General features: G+C 38.0%; 2 protein-coding genes and 1 pseudogene across 7 annotated transcripts in view; 2 read left to right on the top strand and 1 right to left on the bottom strand.

The window, feature by feature from the left end:
* Positions 1 to 5400, top strand: part of LOC148736743 (adhesion G protein-coupled receptor L4-like) — a 9480-nt gene extending 4080 nt beyond the window's left edge. The window contains exons 6-13 of the mRNA XM_088751035.1: positions 727 to 829; positions 1100 to 1250; positions 1859 to 1940; positions 2472 to 2538; positions 2754 to 2836; positions 3556 to 3676; positions 4776 to 4817; positions 4909 to 5400. Coding sequence (XP_088607161.1) covers positions 727 to 829; positions 1100 to 1250; positions 1859 to 1940; positions 2472 to 2538; positions 2754 to 2836; positions 3556 to 3676; positions 4776 to 4817; positions 4909 to 5046 — 787 coding nt within the window. The 3' untranslated portion in view covers positions 5047 to 5400. The remainder of the gene's footprint in view (positions 1 to 726; positions 830 to 1099; positions 1251 to 1858; positions 1941 to 2471; positions 2539 to 2753; positions 2837 to 3555; positions 3677 to 4775; positions 4818 to 4908) is intronic.
* Positions 5401 to 7512: 2112 nt separating this feature from the next.
* On the top strand, positions 7513 to 22820 carry LOC111342477 (adhesion G protein-coupled receptor L4). 6 transcript variants are annotated; one of them, XM_088750966.1, is made up of 20 exons: positions 7513 to 7678; positions 10012 to 10098; positions 14516 to 14548; positions 15000 to 15314; positions 15805 to 15857; positions 16307 to 16505; positions 16853 to 16957; positions 17337 to 17427; positions 17514 to 17604; positions 18039 to 18088; positions 18273 to 18402; positions 18543 to 18658; positions 19090 to 19192; positions 19495 to 19645; positions 20234 to 20315; positions 20842 to 20908; positions 21145 to 21227; positions 21505 to 21625; positions 22149 to 22190; positions 22285 to 22820. In XM_088750966.1, exons 2-20 carry the CDS (start codon positions 10050 to 10052, stop codon positions 22420 to 22422), a joined length of 2019 nt encoding a protein of 672 aa, XP_088607092.1. In that variant the 5' UTR covers positions 7513 to 7678; positions 10012 to 10049; the 3' UTR covers positions 22423 to 22820. The 6 variants fall into 6 exon arrangements, 5 of the variants coding, with proteins under 5 accessions (XP_088607092.1, XP_088607093.1, XP_088607090.1 ...); XM_088750967.1 differs by lacking the exon at positions 10012 to 10098; XM_088750964.1 differs by lacking the exon at positions 7513 to 7678 and having other exon boundaries at positions 9751 to 10098.
* A 2753-nt stretch (positions 22821 to 25573) lies between these two features.
* On the bottom strand, positions 25574 to 26667 carry LOC148736742 (uncharacterized; annotated as a pseudogene).
* Between the last annotated feature and the right edge of the window lie 822 nt (positions 26668 to 27489).

Raw genomic sequence — 27489 nt, 5'->3', positions numbered from 1 at the left:
CGAGACCCACATAGGTCGAAACAGTGTGCACCCTGTCTGCAGTATATATATATATATATATATATATATATATATATATATAAAGTGTGACTTGATTTTCGTAGAACAGTGCTCAATACATAAAAGTAGAGCGAAGTATATATTGTGGGAGGAAAAAGACAAGTAAACTACAAGTTCATCCCTACAAGCCTGTTTCGTGGTCGCCCACTCATCAGGGGATTTAATGAGATAATTTCTCATTAAAGGATTTAATGAGATAATTTCTCATTAAATCCCCTGATGAGTGGGCGACCACGAAACAGGCTTGTAGGGATGAACTTGTAGTTTACTTGTCTTTTTCCTCCCACAATATATATATATATATATATAGATAGATAGATAGATAAAGTGTGACTTGATTTTCGTAGAACAGTGCTCAATACATAGAAGTAGAGCGAAGTATATATTGTGGGAGGAAAAAGACAAGTAAACTACAAGTTCATCCCTACAAGCCTGTTTCGTGGTCGCCCACTCATCAGGGGATTTCCTGATGAGTGGGCGACCACGAAACAGGCTTGTAGGGATGAACTTGTAGTTTACTTGTCTTTTTCCTCCCACAATATATATAGATAGATAGATAGATAGAAAGATAGACAGATAGATTGTGCCAACGTATTCATCCCTTCATTTGCTTGATGATTTGCCATTGTATTTCTGATGGTCTCTTTTGCAATTTATTACCTGCAGAGACAGACATTCACCTTTGTGTCACATACGGGTTAGTCTGACTTCCTGCATTGGAGCAGGACATATCATCTTTTTTGCTGGAATTGACTCCACTGGAAACAAGGTGCTCTTTTTAATTATTACTTCTTGTTGTTTATTTAGTTGTTTTTGTTGTTCTTGTGCTTGTTTATTAGTTTATTCATTTTTTATTAGTTCAGCCTCTTGTCATTGTGACTGATTGATTTAAAGACTGGTAGAACAAGGGATTCTTTTTTCTTGTTTGTTTGTTTGCATTTTTTCGATTTTGTAGTTTTCCTTGTTCGTTCGGTTTTAGTTTGTTCTTGTTTCGCTTTGTTTTTCGGATTATTTTTTTAGGATTATCTATTCATTGCAGGCTGCTTGCGTAACTGTGGCTACTTTCATGCAGTATTTCCTGATGGCTTCTTTCTGCTCGATGCTTGTCGAGGGCATTTATATCTACTTATTTGTTGTAAAGGTGTACCACCTCCCCGATAAAATCTATCGTTATCATGGCTTTTGCTGGGGTAAGGCTCACTACCAGTCAAAAATGGGATTGGACTAACAGAATATAATTAGCAGAATATCTTGATTCTCATTAGCTAAATACCAAGGAAGAGTAGGTTTCAGAGTGGATAAAGAGGTTAAAGAGTGCAAAAGATAGTTGCCATGAAAATACCGGTGACAATTTCTTCAAATTACCATATTTTTTACGTCTTTAAATGAACTGGTATGCTTTTTGAAAACCATTGGATTCTCATGATGTGCATCTAAATGAGGTGTGCGGTATTTCCGGACATGGTTAAACCTGGTTTTATGCAGAATGTCACCGGCGTAGGTCTAATTGGCTAAAACACGAAGCTATTTTGTGATTCAAACAATTTTAGTAACTTCATACCCACGAAAAAAAAAGGGTTTCAAGGGTATAGAATATAAAAATCAGATCGAATATTCATATTTTCACATATTAACATAAGGGCGTCAGTTTATTCAAATCCTCAACCTGTACAGTCTTTAGCGTGGGCAAATGTAATAGCCCTAGGTCTCGATTACTGTTGCTGTCTTGTCATACTTAAAGCAGTAGCTTTTAATTACTAATTTAAAATGGCTTTTTCAATTGTGTGTTTTGCTTCAGGTCTGCCTGCAATCATAGTTGCTGCATCTCTGGGCATTACTGCAGAAAAATATGGAATAGAAACTTTTATCAGTGATACAAAGTATGTTTGAGGTTTGATAGTTTTCTTATTTTATCAACTGCTTCGAAAATGGTGAGAGCCTGGAAATGTGAACCTAAAAAAAAAAAAAAAGAAGGGGAGGGGTGGAGTAAGAAGGGGGTCAAAGACGAAAAAAAGACATTAGTGCCCTGGTGTCACCCTCCCCTTTACCTACCTACAATTATTGGTAAACCATTATCAAGGACTCATGGAAGACGAGAACAGATACGTTTTGCGAAACTTGTTATCAGCAGCTCCCAGCCTTCTAAACTGGCCTTTGCTCCACCATTTTCACCAGGCACCCCCTTCTTTCAAGCTGTGGATCGGTCTCTCCATGTGCTAGACCCAGACTTAGACTTAATAAGTTATCATCCAGAGCAATGTTTTGCAAAGCAATATAAAGGCATCATGCTGCCTTATCCTTTGATTTTTATTTCAAATCCTGACATGAAATACCCACTAATTCCTTTATTTAACGAACAAAACAAAATTGAAAGCTGGAACTCTTGTGCCTTTTATTTTTCTAATTCTAAGATGCTGGATGTCCTCCTCTAACAATATTATCTGGATGTTTGTTTCCTTTGTTGGACTAATCGCAATTGTAAGTTTCCAGAGATTGAAATTTTTCAATGAATATGAACTTAGTCATCTACATACATTTGTTTCAACTTTGATTTCAATTTAATTTTCTCAATGAGTCTTTTAAAGTGTTCTTTCAAAAACTTACAACCGAAGCTATTGCGACCAAAATATCAGATAATTCCTTGTTGCCTTTTCCTATTTCTCCTCCTTTTTCTTCCTTTCAATTTCCTAAAGTTGAACATGGTGATCCTTGTGCGAGTTATCAAAGAAATGACCACAATCCAACAGGTGAAGGATAACCAGACTAAGCAGATCAGGTGGGCTGATAATAGCTGTTTCTCCCTGTAATACCTCCATAATATTAAACATTCTAGTGGAGAGGTTATACTTCATTATACTTCAAATAATTTCGCATAATGGCTTGGTGTATATATATATATATATATATATATATATATATATATATATATATATATATGGCAGAATAATGCGATACCATCGCATTATACAGGTCTGCAGGGATGTATATGTAGTTGTTTTTTTTCTAACTACCACACATTATACCCACTCTACTATTTGTAAAACTTTGACTTTCCTGAAACAGTGCTCAATACATAGAAGTAGAGCGGTGTATATATTGTGAGGGGTAAAAGACAAATAAACTACAAGTTCATCCCCACAAGCCTGTTTCAAGTCGGAATAGCCGATGTTGTTGTCTTTAAGTGTCCAGATGTGTTTACTGGGTTCGGTAGAGTTGCGGTGCTTTGCATGTCGAAACGATGAGGTGTCGTTGTTGTAGCGGGTCTTGAATTCGTTTGCAGTGAGTACGATGTATATAACAACATATATATATATATATATATATATATATATATATATATATATATATATATATCTATAACAACCTCCAAACTGCTTCTTGAGTCCCTCCCAACATTATTTCCCAGGTATTTATAGCCTTCAAATTAAACTTAGATTTTTAGTCTTCCCTGGTTTCCCCTAGAGAAAGATTGAGCATTCATTTGGTCTCTTGCAGGCTAGGCATTCGTGCATGCGTCGTGTTAGCTCCGTTGTTGGGTGTCACGTGGCTCATTGGCTTTCTTTTGCCACTACACATCTCCTTCTCCTACATTTTTGTAATCCTCAACTCTACTCAGGTAAAGTGTTATTAAGTTTTAAAGCAGTTTGATGTTCACTGGATTGGATTAGGGCGCAATTCTAAAACGACAAGAGTCAGAAACACTTAAAAGTGTCTCCATATCTGAGGATGACTCAGACTCACTTTCAGGCACCAGACCTACCCTTCCATACCGAGAAAATTATCTCAGACGTCCTTTCGCACCTTTATTTTTATCTTCAAAGCATTAGCTATGCTTAACAATAATAATGGGGTCACCATTAATCTATTACATCTGACGGATAAAGATGTATTCTGAAAAATAACCCTTACGCGAGTGGAGGATCGAAGATGGAAAGAAAAATTAGAACATAGCTAGCAGAGTCGCGCAATCAAATTCATTATACGTAAGCGTGCTCAAAATCCCGATAGTGCACGCTGATAGCGTCAGCAAATCCGACTTCGCCGGAATTTTTTTTTTCGCGCGAGCGACCATTGCTAGTGCGGGGAAAAATAATACATTTCGCGACAATAATGGATACAAACAGAAACTCGGCCTGCTAGTCCGAAAACGAAGACAATGTTTCGACCTTTTCCCATGGGCTAGAGTTCTAAAATGAGGCAGAAAAAGAAAAAAAACAAAGGAAAAGGAGACTCGGCATCAGCGCCGTCACGATTCGCTTCAACTGATATTGTTGTCCGTTTTTCGCGTCGGATTTGATGCACAATTCCACCGGCTATGTTCTAAAACAATTGGTTCATGCTTTCAGCTGTGCACTATCGAGTTATGGAGCACGTGGGAAGTTTGGAGAGCACTCATGAAGCTAGAGTTGCCCTCGGCTATCGCCTCGGGCAACTCTTACGCTTCTTTCGTTCTCTCCAAACTTCCTGCGTGCTCCATAACTCGATAGTGCACAGCTGAAAGCATGAACCAATTGTTAAATAGAAGATCTCTGGCTGAGTTGTTAGGACACAACCCTACATTCATGACAAAAAAAAAATTAATGCTTTTGGTTGCTACCATTCAATAAAAACGACAATGACGTTTAAAGTCTTTTTTATCTGTGCAAATATATGTTTATTTGTTTGTTTATAAACTGATAAGGTTAAATCTCTAATGCTTTCTTTTTTTTTTTAAGGGACTCTCTATTTTCTTTTTCCACTGCTTGAGAAACAGTGAGGTATATATGAATTCTGATTCTTACTGATATATATTCAGAAGAACTGGTAACAAAGACGGGTGCCTCTAGTTTCCTTATACTTCCTTTCTAGATAAAAGAGCGTTTCAAACGAAGATTCCAAAGAATCCACTCAAGTGCATTGAACCATAGGCAAGCTGACAACACAAAGAACTCTCAGACCCGTCAGAGTCACGCTAACGCTGGGATTCCTCAGGAGGATCGAGAGTAGACTTTGAACTTCTATCTTCCCCTTGAATTTGGAAAATACTGTATGCATTTATAACCAGCTTCACTTATGCTGCTTAAGTTGTAGCTTAAGGGTTCTATCGCAAATTGCAACTGTATTTATGCTTTTTTGCCCAGCTTCCGGGTAACTTCCTTAACCACGGATTTAGGTCATATGATCAAATGGAATAATTTCTTAGAATCAAGTTGTCAGAGAAGACCGCTTTAAAATATCTCCTGATTAAATATTTCATCTGGAATCAGTCAGTTTCCGTTTGAATCAATCTTGGGGCAACTGATATTGATAGTAAGAAAAAAAGTTTGCGGTATACTTCAAATAAAGACATAATGAAAACTTTCCTAAACTACAACACTTCATAGCCGATGAAAGTAACATTATTCAAACCTGCCAGAAGGTAGTAGTTTCTACGCCATACCACGTGGCATTATGGTGGCCATCATGATGAGGTCGCACAACCTATTTAAACAAAGATAGACTTGAAAATTTAATCTAATTGTACCCTAGCAAAAATTTGCTATGTGCATGCCCCCTCCCCTTCTCTTTACCATTTACCACCCTAGCAGAAAATTAGAGAGTTCATTGGAACAGGCGTCAAAGTGAAAGCTGGTTCGTCATTATCGTTCTCGTCTTTACCATTTCCATTCCTGTGGCTGTTTGATCAAGCTCGACGGGAGTTTGGGAGAGCTCGGAATTCAAGCGAATGCATAATTAACAGCTATTTACCGAAGTGGAGGTGGTTAGTGGTGGATATTTACCGAACCGCGAAGCGGCGAGGTAAATTTCCACCGCTAACCACCGACACTGAGGTAAATATTTGTTTTAATATATACTAAAACAGTGTGATAATATACACCACCAAAAATTTATTTTAATTCATACAATCCAGTTACGATTCCAACTTTTCACGCGCGGAAGTGAACAAGTGAGGTTACGCAAGATTAATTTGCATTTGTAAACAAAACCTTTCCCATTGGTTTTTATCGATAAACTCCGGGTTAAGAATTCAAACCATTACCTTTAAACACGGCCAAACCAAATTTAGTCACTTTCTTTGTATTTTCAGGGACTGCTTCGTCGTTAATTTGAGTGATTTCTTCGCTTATCACGGATGCAAACCGGGACGCCATTTTTTCCAGAGTTGCTCGGAGGTAAATAGCAAAGGATATTCGGAGTTTGACTAGCCAATCAGAGCGCGCCTTCAACGCTATCCACTGTTTTAGTATATACTAATTCCTACTGTCGAGAACCTTAGATTGCCACTGCTCCTCGAGTTGATAAATTAAAAAAATAAATAAAATGCAAGATCAATTAAAAGATTTTGTCCATCCGTACTGTTTCTCTGTTCCCTTGTCTCCACCATTCCTCTGCTTTTCGCTCCTCTGCCGATCCTCACCTTTGCACAGTTCATTCACGGGTGCACCACGCCTAATTAAGGTCATTTTGATTCCGTTCTCAATGATTCATATGAGTGCATAAATAATAAGGAGACCTCATATTGTGACTCCTTCTCTCTAGATTTTTATAAATATATAGGTTTTTTTTTCAAGAAGCGGGTCGATGTTTTCCTTATTAGGTCTTGGGTACTACCATGTTTGTAAAATTAAAGAAGTTACTAATAGATTAATTTCGTATTACGATTTCACTTCCAATAGCTGTAGGCTTGTTGACATGTGGTATCATTAAGTCCTGTTTTTTTTTTTTAAGCACCCGGATACATTATTTCATTAGCTATTCTTTGTTCAAGAAGGAAAATTCACCGGTCAATTGTTTGCTCACTGAAAGATCAAGTTAAGACTGCAAAATAAAAAACACAGCTGGCAGTATCTGACAGAAAATAAGGATCTTCTTCATACATCATTACAACTGGATCGAGGAAAGAAAAACTCTTATTTTAAGCCTCGTTCTCCACAGAGTATCTCAAGCTTCGAATGATGAGAGCGTTTATTTCTGCGTCAGCAATTGATGCAGTTTACTTGATGACAGTCTTTCTATGTGAGGTGGATAAATTTTTCATAAACCTCATGCAAAGTCATTTAATTTGCATTTTAAACTTCCCGTCTAATTAGGTGCGTCTTGCGTATTATTGAATTCAAACTTTCTTTCTTTCACAACAGTTTAATAAGTCAGATGCGTTCTTTCGAACTGGTTTGGGAGATATACAGTTATTGCTGTTGATTTACCATCACTAAATTTGTCAACTTTCCGTTACGGCTCATTATCATCAAATCCATTGACCATCTTTTTGCTTTTTGCAGAAGAGTTTAGTTCATAAAACCCAAACAATTGGGAATTACAATTTTAGGATATATGCTATAAAGGAATTCTGTGATATAAATATATCAAGGCTTTAAATTGATTCTCATGATCATGAGTAAAAGTGGTAATAGCCCAATTTCGATATATTTCAGCGTGAGAGCCTGGTATCGAAACTTCAACACCAAAACGAGGCTCCGGGGAACATAATTCATTCGAATCGAGCTTTGGTTGTTTACATCTTCGAGTGGACACTGCTTTCTTGGATTTTTATCGTTTTTTCAGTACAAAATCGTAGCTTGTTCGAGTTAACAGTAAATCCAAATAACCACTGTGGACATGGCCACGTCGGAAGAATGAGGTAAGGGGAATCTATTATACTTTTAGCGTCGAAAGTTGCAGTGGTTGCGAACCTTCCTTCAAGAAGGAGGGATATAAACATCGTCGGAAAAAAAGCGTAAAAGAAAGGCCGGGTTGGTCAAGCTGACGTTTAATGCTCGTTCAATGAAGCTCGCGAAAGTGTCTGAAGGGGAAAGTGAAAATAAAAATCTTATCATGGCCGAATTACTTGGCACAGACGAAGGTGTTTTGCCAAACCCCGTATCCATGTTGAAATCGATCTAGAGTAGGAGCCTCTCTATATTTCCAGAAGTCACCTCTCCAGATATAAGTAACTATCTTCTGGGAAAGACTTACGGGTACTTTGAAGAAACCTTAAGTCTTTTAGAAGTCTTATGGGTTATAAACTGTTCAAAGATGGACACGTTCTGGACCTACAATTCCATGAAGCCGTAGAACATTTACCTTTCGATTCAAAATACTTCGATGAATCATTCGATCCGTAATCAGTTAATAGCCGTATGAATCAATTTTGGTGCTATTGATATTGATAATAGGGAAAACAATAACGTTTGTAGTATACTCCAAATAAAGACATAATGAAATCTTTATTAGAATATAACACTTCATAGCCGATAAAGGGAATAATATTCAAAATTGCACGGACACACTGGCCAGCAAGGGATACCCCGTGACATTACATCGGCCATTCTATCAGAATGAGGTTGTACAATGTATCCGAACGAAGATAGACCAGAATACTCCCTGGTAAAATTCAAAAGGTGCCCCCACCCCCCACCCCACACACACTTGCCTCTCCTTTTTCATTACCGCCTCAAGAGAGGGTCAGAGACTGAACTAGAATAGGTGCTAAAGAGAAAGCTGGTTCGCCGCTATCGTTCTTGTCTTCGCCAACTGTAATTGTTGAATCGAACTCGAAGCTTTTGTTAAAATTTGGCGACCGCCCCGAATGCAGGTTTAAACTCGATTCCAGCCGTCGGAAACCTTGGAAAGCTGCTTTTCCTAAAGCTGGTGAATTAACCAAAAAAGACTACAACAAAAACAACAACAACAGTAAGGACAATTGAAATACTTTGACCATCCATACTGTTTCTCTGGTCCCGTATTCCCACTATTCCTCTGGTCTTTGCTCCTCTGCTCATCCTTACACCTTTACAACGCCTTAATCATATTTATTTACAGACAGTGCGGGCAAAGCTCGCAGAAGGTTTCTCCTCAAGGGAAAAGCTTTCGATGGTGGTAACCGTCGTCTTTAGAATTGATCAGTATAACAGTCCTTTTTATTCGTGTATTTGAGAGGCATAAGTAAGATTAATGATGGGTTTCGAAATGAGTGGACTTTAGGAGTCTGGGGTGAGCGTGGATCCCATCAAAGATGACGGACCGATTGCTAAACATAGCAGACCAATTGGGGAGGACTTTTGTGAGTGGAAGGTTCAAGTCTGTTTCCTGTAATCAAAGGATCATGCCTCTTAGTACAATCACTGTGTTACTTTGTGCGCAGTTTATCCACGAGTTCATTAAAAACTAATTTTGATTCCGTTGTCGGCGATCTATTCGAGTCCACCGAATGATTTTCTTTGGAGGAGAGTAGATCGTCAGTGCATGTCCTCCTAAGTAAGTTTTGTGTAAAACCATGTTTGTAAAGTTAAAGGATATCCTGAAAAATCAATTCGTATGACGTTTCGATTTCCATTGGCAGCAGGCTTGTTAGCAGGTGGTATATTATTGCAAAGTTAGCAATTGATCCCTTTCGGTACTATAAGGCCTAAAACGTCGGCAGAAAGGTAATACGGTTTTTTTTTTTCAGTCGAAACACCCGCATGCACTACTTCATTACTCATACTTCGTTGGGGACGAAAATTCATTTAAACTCGCTGACCAATATTGTTCGCGCGCCGTACGATCGGGATGACACTGAAAAAATACACAGCTCGCGATATCTGGCGGTAGATGAAAATTTACGTTCTATATTGGTGAAACATGGCTTGAGGATAAACTATCATCTCACGGTTTTTTTTTTTTGTTTTTTTGTTTTTTACCATCTTGCTGCCACGATCCTTAAGTCGTTCTGCTCTTAAATGAAAACTCATGAATAAGTCAATGGGTCACTAGTGATATACCGTATGTATAATATTAAGTAATGCACTACGTGCTAAATCGTCGAGTAACTACGAGGAAATTGTAGAGCAAGTGATAAGCAGTAGTATAATCGGGATGACGTGTGGATAAAAACACACTGAATGAGTCATGAGCTCCTCGAGTTCATATGTATTTTAATTATTTTGATTCCATGTGAGTGGACTAATTGAGACGAGTTTCACCTAATGACAGAGTCTTTTCTTCGGGTGCAACCAAGAGGGATAATCGAAATGCTACCTGGTTTGGCGAGCATATTTCATGCTGCGACTTTCATTCTAGGTGAGTAACGTCATACACTGATCAAAATTATCATCAGAGACAACTTGCTTTGACAACTAACTTGAAGTTTGTTAATCATTTGTTGGAACGTCAAAGAAAAACCAAAGAGACGTCTTTATTTTTTTATACCTTTGTCAAATTTTGTCAAATACCAACAAAACTACATTCGTTTTAAATTAAAAACTCCTTAAAAAAATTAAATATGCAGATACATTAGGAAAATTTTTATGTTTTTATGCATCGGTAATGCCCTTAAAAATCAGTTGATGGCGAAAGGCACCGTCAAAATTTTTGAAAAAGCGATGATAGTTTTTTTCACGATCATGATCAAAGCGGGAATGGTACTAAACCGGAACTTGCAAAAGCATATCAAAAACACCTCTACAAAGTGATTAGCATATACAAGAATTTGTATAAGAGGATACAACTCCATCTTAATATTGCTTCAAAGTGTACTCAGTTGATCGCCTTTATCGCTCCGATTTTCTTAGATTTGAAACACGTGATTCCATACTTGAAAGAAATAAGAAAATCAGCGTGCAAATCATTTGAAGAAAAAATAATTTGTTCGCTTATTAGAATAACAATACACTGAACAAGAGTGCTATGAACTGCATCAAAGTAGATGTTTAGGGTCGAGCTTCAAAACGTCAACCACAACATTTAAAACTTAAAAGAAAAAGGGTACAGCCTAACGGTGCTTTAGTTCTAAAGAATTTCCTCGTGATTATAACGAAAAGAGTTATCGAAACAAGATCCTATTTCCGATGAAAATAAAAGCAACGAAAAAACTTTTTGCTTTAGATCAACGCGCTATTTAAACACGTCAGGCTTCACAATTTTTAATTTGACTCGATGCCAAGATGGCGAACATCTTGGATGTAATATGTAATATTGAAAGATTGAAATTTGCGCAAACTATGCCATCAACGCGTCAGCTTTTTTCATGTTATTAATTTAAAGCTTTGTTTTTTACTCAATAGTGTAGTTTAAAAAAAAAAAAAATATATATATATATATATACATTTAATATATATAACTTATATATATATACATTTATATATATATATATATATATATATATATATATATATATATATATATATACATTTATATATATACATATAGAGGGCTTGAACTTGGTGTCCGTGAAACAGTGCTCGATACAAATAGTAGAGTGGGTATAATGTGTGGTAGGCGGAAAAAAACAACGACATATACATCCTTACAGACCTGTTTCGTGGTTTTCCACTCCTTGGGGCATTTTAAAATCCCCTGATGAGTGTGCAACAACGAAACAGGTCTGTAGGGATGTATATGTAGTTGTTTTTTCTCCGCCTACCACACATTAAATATATATATATATATTTATAAATATATATAAATATAGTTTGAGCACTCTGGCATGGCTTAGACGATACCACAAAGGTTGGGTCGTTTGGGGTGACCGTCTCGGTTCTCCCCCATCCTAGCATTAGCACTGCACTGATGAGGCCCAGAAGGCCGAAACAGTACTGTCTGCAGTTAGTTATATATATATATATATATATATTAGGAAGTCTGTAAGTCGATTTTTGCGTGGAACAGTGCTCAATACGTTAAAGCAGAGCAGAATAAATATTACGAGAGGAAAAAAGGACGTAACTACATTTCCCGACAAGCCTGTTTCGTGAATCGCTTCACTCTTCAGGGGTTTAATGAAAGAATATTCATGTGACTATCGCTTATATACTAGGAAAATTTGCATAATGCGCGGTAAACTTAAAAACTTTAAAGTTCAGTTGTTGCGTAGCAACGTTTTGTTTCTGTGTCGGCATGAAGATACGAGTTCGTTACGCTTATTTAGTGATGAGAGGTCGGGTCGGTAAATTATCAGGAATTTTTCTTTTAGGCAGAGGTTGCATCTTTTATTGGAGCTGTTGTAGGGAGAGTTAGATGATAAGATGCGCCATGAGATAGAATAGTCAATGTTGTCGTTCTTGAGTGTCCAGATGTGTTTGCTAAGTTCGGTAGAGTTTTTGTGCTTGGCGTGGCGGAATGATGCGGTGTGATTTCTGTGTCTTGTTTTGAAGTCGGTTTCTGTGAGTCCGATGTATGTTTCAGAGGTGTTGTTGTCGTTCCGTGTGACGGTGGCTTGATAAACGACTGAGGATTGAAGGCAGTTACCATTGAGCGGGCAATTGTTCTTTTGTCGGCAGTTGCATGTTTTGTTGGTTTCCGTGCCGTCTTTGTTGTCTTTCGTGTAAGGTGAGTGGGACGAGTGTAAGATGCGCTTGTTGTGGTTGTCGATGACCTGTTTGGTGTTGTTCATACAGCTGTAACTGATTTTGATGGTGTTGCGGTTAAATATTTTGCGGAGGCTGTGGTCCTTAGTGAAATGTTTGTCGATTAGGCTGAGGAATTTGTGTCCGATATTGGTGCTGACGTTCTTGCTGAATGGAGGGTTGTACCAGAGGATGTTGCTTCGCTGCCTGTTTTTGCGTTTTGCAGTCGTGGTGGGTTCGTAGTGAAGGGTGTATTGGTATCCGCCTTCGTCAAGTGCTTTTTGGTACGGGGGGGCGGTTTTGTCGAATGAAGCTTTGTCTGATGAAAGGGATGAAAGTCGTTTGTTGATGCTGGCAGGTATGTTCTTTGTGGTGATCGGTGGATGATTGCTCTCGCGGTGTACGTACTGCAGTGTGGTGTTAGGCTTTGTGTAGGGCTGGTAGGTGCTGTTGTTTAGGTTGAGACTAAACAACAACCTAAACAACAGCACCTACCAGCCCTACACAAAGCCTAACACCACACTGCAGTACGTACACCGCGAGAGCAATCATCCACCGATCACCACAAAGAACATACCTGCCAGCATCAACAAATGACTTTCATCCCTTTCATCAGACAAAGCTTTATTCGACAAAACCGCCCCCCCGTACCAAAAAGCACTTGACGAAGGCGGATACCAATACACCCTTCACTACGAACCCACCACGACTGCAAAACGCAAAATCAGGCAGCGAAGCAACATCCTCTGGTACAACCCTCCATTCAGCAAGAACGTCAGCACCAATATCGGACACAAATTCCTCAGCCTAATCGACAAACATTTCACTAAGGACCACAGCCTCCGCAAAATATTTAACCGCAACACCATCAAAATCAGTTACAGCTGTATGAACAACACCAAACAGGTCATCGACAACCACAACAAGCGCATCTTACACTCGTCCCACTCACCTTACACGAAAGACAACAAAGACGGCACGGAAACCAACAAAACATGCAACTGTCGACAAAAGAACAATTGCCCGCTCAATGGTAACTGCCTTCAATCCTCAGTCGTTTATCAAGCCACCGTCACACGGAACGACAACAACACCTCTGAAACATAAATCGGACTCACAGAAACCGACTTCAAAACAAGACACAGAAATCACACCGCATCATTCCGCCACGCCAAGCACAAAAACTCTACCGAACTTAGCAAACACATCTGGACACTCAAGAACGACAACATTGACTATTCTATCTCATGGCGCATCTTATCATCTAACTCTCCCTACAACAGCTCCAATAAAAGATGCAACCTCTGCCTAAAAGAAAAATTCCTGATAATTTACCGACCCGACCTCTCATCACTAAATAAGCGTGACGAACTCGTATCTTCATGCCGACACAGAAACAAAGCGTTGCTACGCAACAACTGAACTTTAAAGTTTTTAAGTTTACCGCGCATTATGCAAATTTTCCTAGTATATAAGCGATAGTCACATGAATATTCTTTCATTAAACCCCTGAAGAGTGAAGCGATTCACGAAACAGGCTTGTCGGGAAATGTAGTTACGTCCTTTTTTCCTCTCGTAATATATATATATATATATATATATATATATATATATATATTATATTATATATATATTATATTATATATATATATATATATATATATATATATATATATATATATATATATAGTTACGATTCTTAACTCTAGGATATATACTTAAGAGCTGAAGTATTTGTCGATATACTTTCACGTATTACATTTATTCTCAGGAATAAAAAAGAGGCAATTGATATTCATGATTTCTCTGCTGTTTAGACAACAGTGTTAAAGACATATATATCAAACCGGAACTGTTACTTCAGGTAGCTCCTAATAAAATCCCCGAGACGAAGGACTCGTTCCACCGCTGCATGAGTATAACATTTACTGTTTCCACTTAGTTTGCTAACTGTTGGCTTTATCAGCCGATCATATACACTTTTTATTAATTGTCATTTTTATTCATACATGTGTATACCACAATCATCAAATTTATTGCGTCCTACTTAATGAGAACGCATACTATCCGTGTTGCTTCTTTCGGGATGCTGTGCAATTTTAGTGTTTGGGCGCCATCTTGGACTCGTTTATTCTTTTCTTTTTATCCCGCAGTTGTGCAAAGCTGCTTCACAACAGCAGAAAAAGGTAAGTGCTTTATTATCAGCTAACTGAGAAAAGTTAAAAAAAGATAAAAGAAAAGAAAATAACCTTCAGATAGTTAATACAGTTCCTATATCTACTGCGAGGATCGTGTATCATAAGTTCCTATACTAGAATGATCCCCAGTATTTTGATTTTACTCAAACTATGGGATACATGTGTAATCATTTCCCACGCTTCCAAGTTTTATTCGTCAAGAAACGGATCCGGACAGTCAGGTGAAAACAATGAACGTCAATGTTAATTTATCAAGAAAAAAAAAAACAGACTTATATGTATTCTCTTTTTCTATATTACAATTCAATTGAAAAAACAATTTTTTTCCTGTATTCTTCTCAAAATTGATTAAAGTTCTATATTGTTCAGTTCATGCCACTTTGTCTGAGAGCCGATTGTTCATTTGCTTTATTTCGCTGCAATTTTTGTTGTACTGCAGATGACAAGTGTGCAACTGCCCCATCATTGAAGCCAAATGAATGTAGTCGTTTGAACTGCACAGGACTTCCCATGCATGAATGGCGCAAGATAAAATGCCTTCCGTTTTCCTTCAGTGGTCGTATAGGTGTATGGTGCGATGGAATCGATTCCTTTTTTTGTGGACGAGGGACTCGTCCTTGTTTTGAAGCGTTTAAAGCCAATAAAAGTTCCTCAAATCAGATCTATAACCCGACCAGCACTGAAAAATTCATTTTCGAAGCAGAACACTGCAGATCTTTCGAATTTGCCATTAAAAAGAAATCGAGGGACCCGGGTACGTTTATTTACGAAAGTAAAAAACCGTCTGCTTCTTTTAATTTTTCTTCTCTTCTTCTTCCTCTTCTTATTTTTGTTATAATATTATTGTATTCTTTTTATTATTATTACTATTGTTATTGTTATTATTATTATTATTATCATTATTTTGTAACTTCTTCACTCTTTACTACATTGAGATAAAGTGTGGTTAAATAGGCTAAGAAAAGTACAAATTTCGTTCGTCTTTAGCGCATTATAACTGTTCAGCGATACTAGTAGTGTACCGTGTTTTTACATGTTATTTTCCGAAAGAAGCAATGAAGACTGCAAACTATTCTATGGTCTAGTGTCTCTGTGATGCTCAAAATTCTGAAACAAAACGGTGTTATTTCTATAGAACTAGATAGACATGAGGAAACCTCTGAGTAGGGATACCACCTAATGTCAAAACTTTCACCTGATATCATTGTAATTGTGCGCTTTTCATATTCTTGGCTTTTATCTAGATTACAGCTGTACCGTCGGAAATTTAAATCATTCAAACAAAATTAATATTAAGGTAAGATTTTCAATCGATAGTCAATATATTTACTTGACTCTGATGATGACTTCCGCGCAGGTTGTCAAAACGTTGGTCACCACCACCAACAACTGTCTTTCTCAGGACTACAGTCACCCGGACGATCGCACTAGACTTTCACATGTCACCCTCGGGTTCAAACCATTTACTGTATTAGTTAGTTGTGTTTTACATGGTAGGTTTGTCAATTTGCAAGTTTGCTATCCTAATTTTTTGACTGTTTGAATGTTTGCTCATATTATGCGGCTGTCCTCTCCTACTTTTTTTGTCTTAAATGCGACAGTGGCGAGAACCCAAGATATGTAAGTTAACCAGAAAAATCGTGTATCAAACGGGTAATTTTGTACTGGTCACTATCCGAAAAGGTTAATTTTATACAGAATTAGTTACTATCCAAAACTCACTTAATCCTGCTTCTTTTCCTCAAGGATGCAAAAAAACAGTTTGGAGCTTCAATCCGAAGTACATGGTGCAGCAGCCCAGGAACGGTCGAAACTTCATCAATGGATCAAAAATTGCAGGATATATTTTTTGCTGCGTTTATCCTTGAAGAGTCTTTGTTAAGCTTTGGCAGTAATCAGCTGAACGGGACAAATCCCGAATTCCTCGATTTCGATGAAGATCTGAGTAAGTGCAAAATAGTAATGCTTCGTCTTTTTGGAAAAAGAGCTTTATTATGTATAAGTTCCTGCAAGCATTACGTGTACACTGATTTAGGGCAATCATCACTATTCTTTTTACATCAGCTAAAAATAATCTAACCTTCTTTAGCAAGATCGGATGCATTGACTGTTACTTGCAATTGTAGAATTCGAGAAATGATCGGCTGGGAAAGTCATAAACTGCGGAGGTACGATTGGATAAAATCTAATGATGCAGGTCACAGCGTATTCTGGGCACATACATGCAATTGTACTGTTTAGACGGGGGAAAATGTACGTGGACAATGCACCCCTTCTTTTTTATCAATCTAGATTTCCAAATCAGACACAATGCTCTCCAGAAAGGAAATGACTTTCTGTTTAATGGAAGCAATGGGGAGAACTTTATCAAGATTCCCCAAGCTAATCTGGATCGACGTAAGTACCTGTCTTTGTTTTGAATATTTGCTTTCAAAACGATTGCCTTTTATTTCCTGGCCAGCACGTCCGCGGATCTGGTTTCCAAATTTGCAATATGCGCGTGGTTTGCACTCATTACAGTAAGTTTTGCTTTTTCTTTTCCCTCCTCAGTCTGTATCGGTTTCCGTTTTGGAATTTCTCGACTCTCTCTTTATTTTGGGGCGCCTCAGTATGAAGAAACTTTAAGCTTTTTCAAAAATTGTTGAATATTGTACTTATTCATGATCCAACTGCCTGTGATGACACTAATACTCTGAGCATTTATAAGTGACAAACATATTTTCCAAAAAGTTTTGGAAACCAAAACTAATGCAGTTCTCATTTCCTTGTGAAACAGACTCGGTAGTACTTGGACTCACATACAACGATCTATCCGACCTTTTATCAAACTACTCAGCAGACACTGATGAGGGAGGCAACAAAACAAGGTACGTACATTTTATTTAATAACTGAGGATGGACTAGAAAAAAAACTTTTTTTGTTTTTGTAATAAGTCCATCTGTTTTGTTCCAGGATACTTGACAGTATAATTATGTCCGCCGTGATAGACCCTCAGCCTGAATTTCTGACAGAGAATGTCACGTTGGTCTTTAAGAACAAGAAGGTATTTACGCCGCCCTTTCCTTATTTATCTACTTCTTTTTTTTTAATTGAGAAGGTATTTGCTTGTTTGTTTTCCTTATGAAACGGTAACAACAACAGTTCATCCTTCATGTAAGTGAAGCATTATGTCACCTTTTACCTCAAACTGAGATTTGATGACCAGACCATGATTTTATGACTGCCTACGACTTGAAATTGAAATCAGCATTGCATCTCATTAGGCACCGCGCCACTTTTCAAATTGCGTCATCTGGAGACCATCACAAAGGGGAGACCGACCTGGAGGGTTATATTAATATCCTATAACTATGACACCTTACTAGCTTACTAAGCTGTACCTAGTAGGGTGTCACCGAGGCGAGCACTGAAGCCCCGCCATTTTACTCCTTAAATCAAACGGTTGTTGCTGTTTTTGTTTTTGTTTTTTACCGTTAGGCGGATCGTAAAAATAGAACATGTGTATTCTGGAGCTTCTCTAAAGACAGGTAAGCACCACATTACAAAAATGTTATTCACAATAATTATTACGTTTATAGGAACCAAAGCTGTCCGAATGGAAGCTAAAAGTATCAGAAAGCATGTTTGAGCATTTTCAGGCACAAGGGGAAGAAAGTTTGCAATAGAATAAGTAATTTTGAATTGTTTCTCCTCGTCCTTCCTTTTTTGCAGGTTTGGGGGTTGGTCAAGTGAAGGATGTCAGACAAATATGATATTTGATAACCAAACAGAATGCGTTTGTAATCACATGACCCACTTTGCTGTGCTCATGGATTTTGCCGACAATAGTGCCGACGGAAAGGTGAAATTTTTTTTTAATTAAATCATATATATCCAAAAAAGGCACATAAGGTCATAACAGGTATTGAATTTATATATCTTTATCATGACCGACAGCATTTCCCTTGATTCAAATATGTTTATTCTGACGTTTTCAATCAGGATAAAACTCGTTCGTCAGATGAACATGGTAAAATACTGACAATCCTCACTCAAGTAGGGATGGCTTTATCTCTCACTGGAGTCGTACTCACAGTTATCGGCTATACTCAGCTCACGTAAGCATATTCAATAAACACTGATATCTATCTGAATTCTGTAAGGTTATCTCTGTTTAATCAGTTATCAGATTAGTTCTAGGGCTCGGAATGGACTTCTTGCATCGGGAAAAGAAATTGGAATTTCTGAGATGAACTTTCTTGGAAAAAAGTTCGCAAAGGAGTTAAAATAGCTTTAAACAAAATGTTGGTAAAAGATAAAAACGTCGTAAATATTCTTGTGTACATTCGTTATTCTCTATATAATTCATGTAAAAATATATTATCTCAGCTTATTTTCCCCTTTATTTGCTTAGCTATTTACCATCGTATTTCTGATGGTTTCCTTTGCAGTTCATTGACTTCAGTTTAGCATTCATTTTGCTAGTAATTAAATTTCATTTAGTTACTATTTATTAGATTGTCTGTTTTTATCCTTTTGTACCCTGCAGAGACAGACATTCACCTTTGTGTCATATACGGGTTAGTCTGACGTCCTGTATTGGAGCAGGACATGTCATCTTTTTCGCTGGAATAGATGCCACGGAAAATAAGGTGACTTGTTGAAATCTTACTTTCCTAGTGCTAATTAAATTGTTGTTGTTGATGTTGTTTTTGTTGTTTTTTTTAGCTTGTTTGCTTGTTTCTTTATTTGGTTCGGCTTATTATTTTGACTGATTGATTTGAAGACTGATTGATCAAGTGATTCTCTCTTCTTGTTCGTTCGTTTGAATGATTTCTATTTTGTAGTTTTCACTCAGCTCTGTTTTGTTTCGCTTCTGTTTTGTCTTCGGGTCATTGTCTCGACAAACGGCAAATCAATTGTTACATTTTTACGGATTACCTATTCCTTGCAGGCTGTTTGTGTAGCTGTGGCAGCTCTTCTGCAGTATTTCCTAATGGCTTCATTTTCCTGGATGCTTATCGAGGGCATTTATATCTACTTATTTGTTGTAAAGGTGTACAACATCGCCGATAAAATCTTTCGTTATCATGGCTTTTGCTGGGGTAAGGTGCAGTACCACTCATAAATGGAATTGAGCCTACATATAGTGCTTAACAGGATATCTTGATTTCGATTGGCTGTAAACCAATGCAGAAATAGCTTTTAGAGTGGAAATAGAGGTTAGAGAGTGCAAAAGATAGTTGCCATTAAAACATTGGGAGAACTCTTAATTTGAACAAACTTCCTTGTAATGACGATATTTGTTACGTCATCAAATGAACATCTGCACCTTTTGAAATCATTGGATGGTCTTGATGGGAAATGAAAGAAGGCGTACAATATTTCCAGAGCTGGCTAGACCTGGGTTTTTGCAGAATGTCACCGGAGTTGATCTTATTGGCCAAAACACGCAGCTATTATGTAATTGGATACGTTTTAGTAATGTTATACCCACAAACAAAATGTTTTAAGGGTGAACAATATAAAAATCAAATTGAAAATTCATATTTTCACATAATAACTTAGAGGCGTCGGTTCATTCAAATCCTAAAATTGTACTCTCGATTATTCTTGTTGTCTTGTCATACATAAAGTAGTAGCTTTTAATTACTAGTTTAAGATAACTTTTTCTATTGTTTATTTTGGTTCAGGACTTCCTACAATCATAGTTGCTGCATCCCTGGGTATTGCAGCACTAAAAGATGGAATAGAAACTTATGTTACTGATAAAAAGTAAGTTTGAAGTTTCAATGTTTTCTAATTTTCTCAACCGTTTAAAAAAATGGTGAGAGTTTGGAAACGTGAACCCCCCCAAAAAAACCAAGGTGTTGAGGGAGCAACGAAAAAAGGAATTTAGCACCCTGCTGTCAATTTCTCCTTTACCAGCCGCATGATATTGATAAATCATTATCAAGGACTCATGGAACACAAGAACAGATGCTAAATTTAAAGAAACTTGATATCAGCTACTTCTTTCCCCTCTCCGGCCTTCTAAAATGGCGTCTGCCTCACCGTTTTCTCCAGGTACCACCTTTTTGCAAACTGTGGATCAGTCTCTCCATGTGCTAGACCAGGAAACTTTATAAGTTATCATCCAGAAAGATGTTTTTCGTATTTTTGCAAAGTAATATAAAGGCACTGATGCTGCCTCATTCTTTGGTTTTGATTTCACATTCTGACATGAAATGCCCCCCTAATTCCTTTAAGACAAAACAAAATTGAAACCTAGACCTGTGCCCTTTATTGTTTTGATTATAAGATGCTGGATGTCCTCCTCCAACAATATCATCTGGATATTTGCTTCCTTTGTTGGACTGATCACAATTGTAAGTTGCCATAGATTAAATTTTTTTGGGTTGAAAATGGACATAGTCATCTTGAAACATTTGTTTCAACACTGATTTCAACAACATTTTGACAATCATTAGTTTTCTCGATGAGTCTTTGAAAGTCCTTTTTCAAAAACTTACAGCAGAAGCTAGGGAGACAAAAATATCTGATAGTTCTTTTTTCTCTTTTCTTACTTTCTCTCTTTTTATTTTTTCCTTTTAAATCCCCGAAGATCAACATGGTGATCCTTGTGCGAGTTATCAAGGAAATGACAACAATCCAACAGGTGAAGGATAACCAGACTGAGCAGATCAGGTGGGATGATAAGAGATGTTTCTCCCTGTAATGCCTCTGTAAAGCTAATTATTTTAGTGGCGAGATAAGACTGCAAATAGTCTCGCATAATTCCTTGTTGTTTAGATTTTGCGTTTTCGATGGACAGCCTTCAAACGGCTTATTGTATCACCCCCGTCATCGTCCAGAGTATTTATAACTTTCATTTAAACTTAGAATTTTAGTCTTCCCTTATTTCCGATGAAAGGGAAAGAGGTAGGAATTCAGATGAAATTCTTTGTCATTTGGTTTATTACAGGCTGGGCATCCGCGCATGCGTTGTGTTAGCTCCATTGCTGGGTATCACATGGCTGATTGGCTTCCTTTTGCCACTAGACATTGCCTTCTCCTACATTTTTGTAATCCTTAACTCTACCCAGGTAAAGTGCTAGTAAGCTTTATAGCAGTTTTCTGTTTGCTGGATAAGATGTGAACGTATTTCTAACAAGATGAGCGTCAGAAATACTTAAAAGTTTCTCCATACTTAAGGATGACTCAGATTCACCTTCAGACACCAGACCCACCCTTCTATTCCGAAAAGAAAATCTAAGACGTTCTTTAGCACTTCTTTTTTTATCTTCAAAGCCTTAGCACTGTTTAACAGTAATAATGGAGTCACCATGAGTCTGTTAAGTCTGACGGATATAGTTGTGTTCTGAAAATAGCTTTTAGACGAGCGAACGATTGGAGACAGAAAGAGAGAATAGAATATTTCCGGCTAAGTTGTTAGGACACAACCCTACATTCATGGCAAAAAAAAAAGTGTACTGCTTTTGGTTGCTACCATTCGATCAAAACGACCTCTTCAGTTTTTTTTTTTTTTTTTAATTTGTGCATCTATTTGTTCATTTGTTTATTTATAAACTGATAAAGTTAGATCTGTAGTTTTTTTCTTTTTTTAAGGGACTCTCTATTTTCTTCTTTCACTGCTTGAGAAACAGTGAGGTACATATGAATTTTTATTTTTCGTGATATTTATCCAGAAAACCTGTTAGCAAAGATGGGTACCTCTAATTTCCTTATACTTCTATACTTCTAGATAAAGAGGCGTTTCAAAAGAAGATTCCAGAGAATCCACCCAAGTGCATTAAACCATGAGCAAGCCGACAACGCAAAGAACTCTCAGACCCGTCAGAGTCACGCTAACGCTGGGATTCCTCAGGAGGATCGAAAGTAGACTTTTTACTTATATCTTCCCCTTGAATTGAGCAAATACTGAATGCATTTTATAACCAGCTTCACTTATGTTGCTTGAGCTGTAGCTGATGAGCTCTATAGAAAATTGAAACTATATTTATGCTTTTTTGTCCAGCTGCTGAGTAACTTTCTTGACCACAGACTTAGATTAATGATATTTTACGACGTTTACCTTGCACCCATTGTCTTTCTGTGATCAAGTGGAATGATTTCTTAGAATCAAATTGCCAGAGAAGACCGGTTTATAATACAATGATGAATCATTTAATCTGTAATCGGTCAATAGCCGTGTGAATGAATTTTGGTGCAATTGATATCGATAATAATTAAAACAATCAAGTTTGTAGTTAACTTTGAATAAAGGCGTAATGAAAACTTTACGAGACTACAACATTTCATAGCCAATAAAGGGAATATTATTCAAACCTGCACGGACACACCGGCTAGCAAGGGATACTCCGTGGCACTGCAGTGGCCATTCCATCATGAGGAGATCGTACAATGTGCATGTGAACGAAGATATACCAGAAAGTGTAATCTACATACACCCTTATATCCTGGCACTGAATGTAAGAAGTCCCCCCCCCTCCCCCCACCCCACACACACACACACACACACACACACTCGCCTCCCCTTCACCATTACCACCTCAAGAGAGGATTAGACACTGAATTGGAATAGGTGCTAAAGAGAAAGCTGGTTCGCCGTTATCGTTCTCGTCTTCACCAATTTCATGTATGTCACTCTTGGATCGAACTCGACCCTTTTGCTAAAATTTAGCCACCACTCGGAATACAAGCTTAAACTCGATTCCCACCCTCGGAAGACGGTGGAAAGCTTAGAAAGCTTCTACTCGCAAAGCTGGCGAGTTAACCATAAAAGACAACAACAGTAGAAACAATTAAAAGATTTTTACCATCTATACCGTTCTCTGGTCCCTATTCCTCTGATCTTCGCTCTTCTACAAATCCTTACACCTTTACAACTACATAATCATAATTATATGCAGATATCGTGGGCAAAGCTCAGAGAAGGTTTCTTCTCATGGGCGAAACACTCGAGGGAGGTAACCGTCATTTTGAGAATTGCTCAGTATAACACTCATTTTTATTCGTGTATACGAGAAGAATAAGAAAGATTATTGGTGGGTTTCGAAATGAGCAGACCTGGGAGTCTGGCCTGAAGCGTGGATCCTATCAAAGATAGCGGACCGATAGTTAAATATCCAGACCAATTGAAGAGCACTTTTGTGAGTTTGAAGGCTCAAAATCTGTCTCCTGGAATCAAAAGATCGTTCCTCTTAGTACAATCACTTGGTAGTACCTTGTGCACAGTTTATCCACCAGTTTTTTAACTGGTAATTCCGTTCTTGGCGATCTCTTTTTTTTTTATTTTTTGGAAAGCAGAGTAGATTTTCTACTCAGTAAATTTTGTGTAAAACCATGCTTGTAAAACGTGTCTGTGCATTCCAGACTGAATTGGAACCAACAACAAACTCGACCTACATAGGGCGTCGACTATAGGATTTGAACCCAGGCCACATTAGTGAAAGATGAGAGCTCCATTGTACCACCTTCGCTCCCCAAAATCCTTCAATATTTCAACAGACTTGACTGCCTAAGTGTTCTCTTTTTTCTAGGCTGGGAAGATTAAGGGCTGTGAACATCTATTAGAGTGGGCTGAACCTGTCAGGAACCATATCTGGCATTGTGCAGAAATTTGTGATGGAGATGTTGAAGAGCTGAAGGTGCAAGTCTTACAATAATTTGACTGTTGGAAACTAAATTTCTTTTGGTGACATTAAAAGCAAAACATTTGCTTTGTTTTAATCATTAAGGATATGTGGCTGGGAATCTTGTATACAGGTGATAAAAATATTTTTTTACCCATGTCCTTGTCTTTGCCTTCGAAGAGGTTTCTGGTTACTGGAGGGGTGCATAAGAAAGGAGAAATATTACTTCTGATCTTTTTTTCTAATTTCTCTCTCTCTTGCTAAAATATTGTTGGCAACTTTAATTTTTTTTTTCATCCTGTGTTGAGCTAGTAGTTCTTTATGGGCTAGATGGACAGGATTTATGAGATTTTACAGGGAATTTGGCTGGCTTTTAATCAGTTAAATCATTTTTTAGACATACAAGCAATTTGGAAAACCTCAACTCCATGCTTCTAAAGTATGCACCAAAGAGGATTTCCTTTACGTAAGTAAATTTCACTATTGATTAGACAGTGCTTGTCTTACCTTAAATTATTGAATAGCAGTATTTTCAGCTGCTAGTGCCCTCTCGGGTATTAATAAATGAGCTGTAATATCATGTTTTAGGTATGAAGTTTAACTGGAAGGATTTTACTCGCAGCTTTTGACCACAAATTTCATGTTTTCCGAAAGACACTGGAAGGCCGGTTCAAGAAAATTTATTCGAAGCGATCAGGTAACTGGAGGGTGGAACCGGTGAAGGAATTAAAGCAATATCCTCACATGCCGCTACTCCAGACAGACATCCTAAGACGCCGCAGTGAAGACACAGAAGCTATAACAAGGCACATTGAAGTTTCCCATGTAATACTGTCCATCTGGCTTCAACAATAGCCCTGAAAAGGGCCCCTTCGACTGAAGAGCTGGCCAAACCCAAATTGTCTCGATTCCAAACAGACAAGAAATTAGGATAGGGGCCACAGAACTTTGCATTATTAATAATGCAATTTGGAATTATTTTGAATAATTAAAAGAGGACGATTATAAGTACTCTTGAATACTGTATATTCTTTGTTTTGCAAGGAAGGGTAGGGAAACTTACAAAAATAAGTAAAGAGTTTATCTCTTACTCCCTTTATTGACAGTCCAGAAGACAAAATACTCAGAGAGGGAGAGAGAGCGCTGGTCCCAAAGGTCTCCAACATAGAGAGAGTTTACTGTAATAAACAGGAACAATGAAGGAAAAGAACTTAACTGCACTTCTGGCCTTATTCATATCAATAATAATAAAGATATTTTACCCATGTAAGAGAACCAAGGACCGTCTGGATTTTCGATTTTGATTCCAATATTTGTTATGGGAACTTGGATTCCAGATTCTTTCAGTTCCATTTTGGTTTCCAAGACCCAGGATTTCAAATTACAAAAATCAACCTTTCAACGATAAGAACGGCGAAAACCCATGCAATTACCGTCTGGTGCGGGATATGCTTGACGAATAGCTAATACCACACAAGAAGGCAATATTTTTCGATCCCCTCTACCAAGTTTACCAAATGTCCACAATGTGTATTGCCGGTAAGCGGCCTTCCTGTAACTTTGAGTAAAGTAATCAGGCTCATCCGCGCGGATGTCGCACCTTGCTCTTATAGCTAATGGCAGCACTTCTCGATCGAGGCAAATCGTGTTAAACATTACATAAGAAGTGACAAATGTCCTCTTTTTACAACAGACGTTTTCCTATTTATCCGGCATTCTTCTACAGACACCACACGTACACCAAATTTCGGGAATATTTACTTCTGTTTGAGGCGATGGCGGGTCGGTGTTATTGCTTCCTGTTAGCATATTCCTAGAAAATTCTAGGCTGCCCCGTCCTTGACTCAACAGCCTAATAAGAAGTTGATCTTTATCGTTCGAGGTTAGTTTGGTCACAAACTCCTGCAAAAAGAAGACAGAAAGGACAGGCTTATAAATGCGGAGAATCATGAGGATGCGCCGGGTTTGAAATAATTTCCAACATGACCGAGGTAAAGTAAGTTAACAAACTTAGAATTTTATAGCGCCGTAAACAAACTTTTCTTTCGCGATGAGAGTTCTCCACAGCCTGTCTGTGGTGGGCAAAAGCACTCGGGCTACCAATCACTTGACTTTCCTCGACCTGGTTTTTGCATGGTGCTTTCTTCATACCACACTTGCAATTCTTAGAACATTTTAGGTTCGCGTTTTGTCACGGACAGCCTTCGTATCGCGCACTCTTCTTGCGGCTGCAAGTATTTTTACAATTGCAAAACTACAACGAATAAGGCTGAAGTTAGTCACAGAAGTAACAACGGCCATTAGACTGAAACGACAGTAGAACAAAGTTTTCAGTTCGAGCGAACTCTTACCATGCGATTGCTACTGGCGTCGCTGGTACCTGACGCAGCGACTGTACCGTTAACGGTGGTTTCACGAGCACATTGAGCCCTGTTCACAGTTCTGATGGGTCTGATAGAAGATATAAGCGTTGACCTCAACTTCCTCCTCATAATAAGAAAGGTCAATTTCTGAAATGTCACGGTCGCTCTCTTCCATCTTTCACGCTTGTCTGGAGGTGGCTAATCGTTGACCAAATATGAGATCGATGTAAGAATATCCCGTACAACAACAACAAAGGCGCGCAATGCAAACTGTGTGGGTGAGACTCCTTAAAGTTCAACGTTCAAAGTTGAGGTTCGCTGGAGTGACTGCTTACAAAGCTTCACGAGTTCAGCATTATCGACGTTAAGTGCCAAATTAAAATTTAAATTAAATCCAGCCGAAAAAACATCGTTATCCAAGCAATATTTGAGAAAAGTACAGTGGCGTTGGTATCTGGACAATATGTCCCAGACACGTGCTGTTTGTGCTACCGTGGAGTGAAGTAATGGCATCTCTGGATCAACTTGAACAGATGATTCACCCGAACGAGAGCTCCATGTGTTAGATTTAACTCTACATCTTATCGAGGGTTTTATTAGGACAGACGTTTACTCAAAGCCAACCAATAGTCACCTGTATCTCCCACCATCAAGTGCTCATCCTAAACACGTTTTTAAAGCTATTCCTTACAGTGTGGCGACGAAGTTACAACGAAATTGCTCCGAACAAGCTTTTCTTTCCCAGAGAATAACCGAATACAAGGGTTATCTGGTTACTCAGGGTTACCCTTCCAAATTAGTAGATGACCAATTTCGTAAGGCCTCTACCATACCTAGAAGTGGTCTACTTAGGACTCATGCCAGGTCTAAGAGGAAATTATTCCCATTTGTGACCACATTTAATCCAAATTTACCTGATGTAAGTCGCATCATTAAAAATATCTGGGTATT

This window comes from Stylophora pistillata, chromosome 2 (assembly GCF_964205215.1).
Source record: "Stylophora pistillata chromosome 2, jaStyPist1.2, whole genome shotgun sequence".
Lineage (NCBI taxonomy): Eukaryota > Metazoa > Cnidaria > Anthozoa > Scleractinia > Pocilloporidae > Stylophora > Stylophora pistillata.
This window is presented reverse-complemented; position numbering and strand designations above follow the sequence as displayed.

What these genes read in the sequence shown, in the direction of transcription:
- LOC111342477 (XM_088750963.1), top strand. Translation starts at nt 14,413, where the DNA reads ATGAGAACGCATACTATCCGTGTTGCTTCTTTCGGGATGCTGTGCAAT. An exon ending in CAAACAAAATTAATATTAAG is followed by an intron (nt 15,858 to 16,306) that starts GTAAGATTTTCA and finishes CTTTTCCTCAAG; the next exon opens with GATGCAAAAAAACAGTTTGG. An exon ending in CGATTTCGATGAAGATCTGA is followed by an intron (nt 16,506 to 16,852) that starts GTAAGTGCAAAA and finishes TTATCAATCTAG; the next exon opens with ATTTCCAAATCAGACACAAT.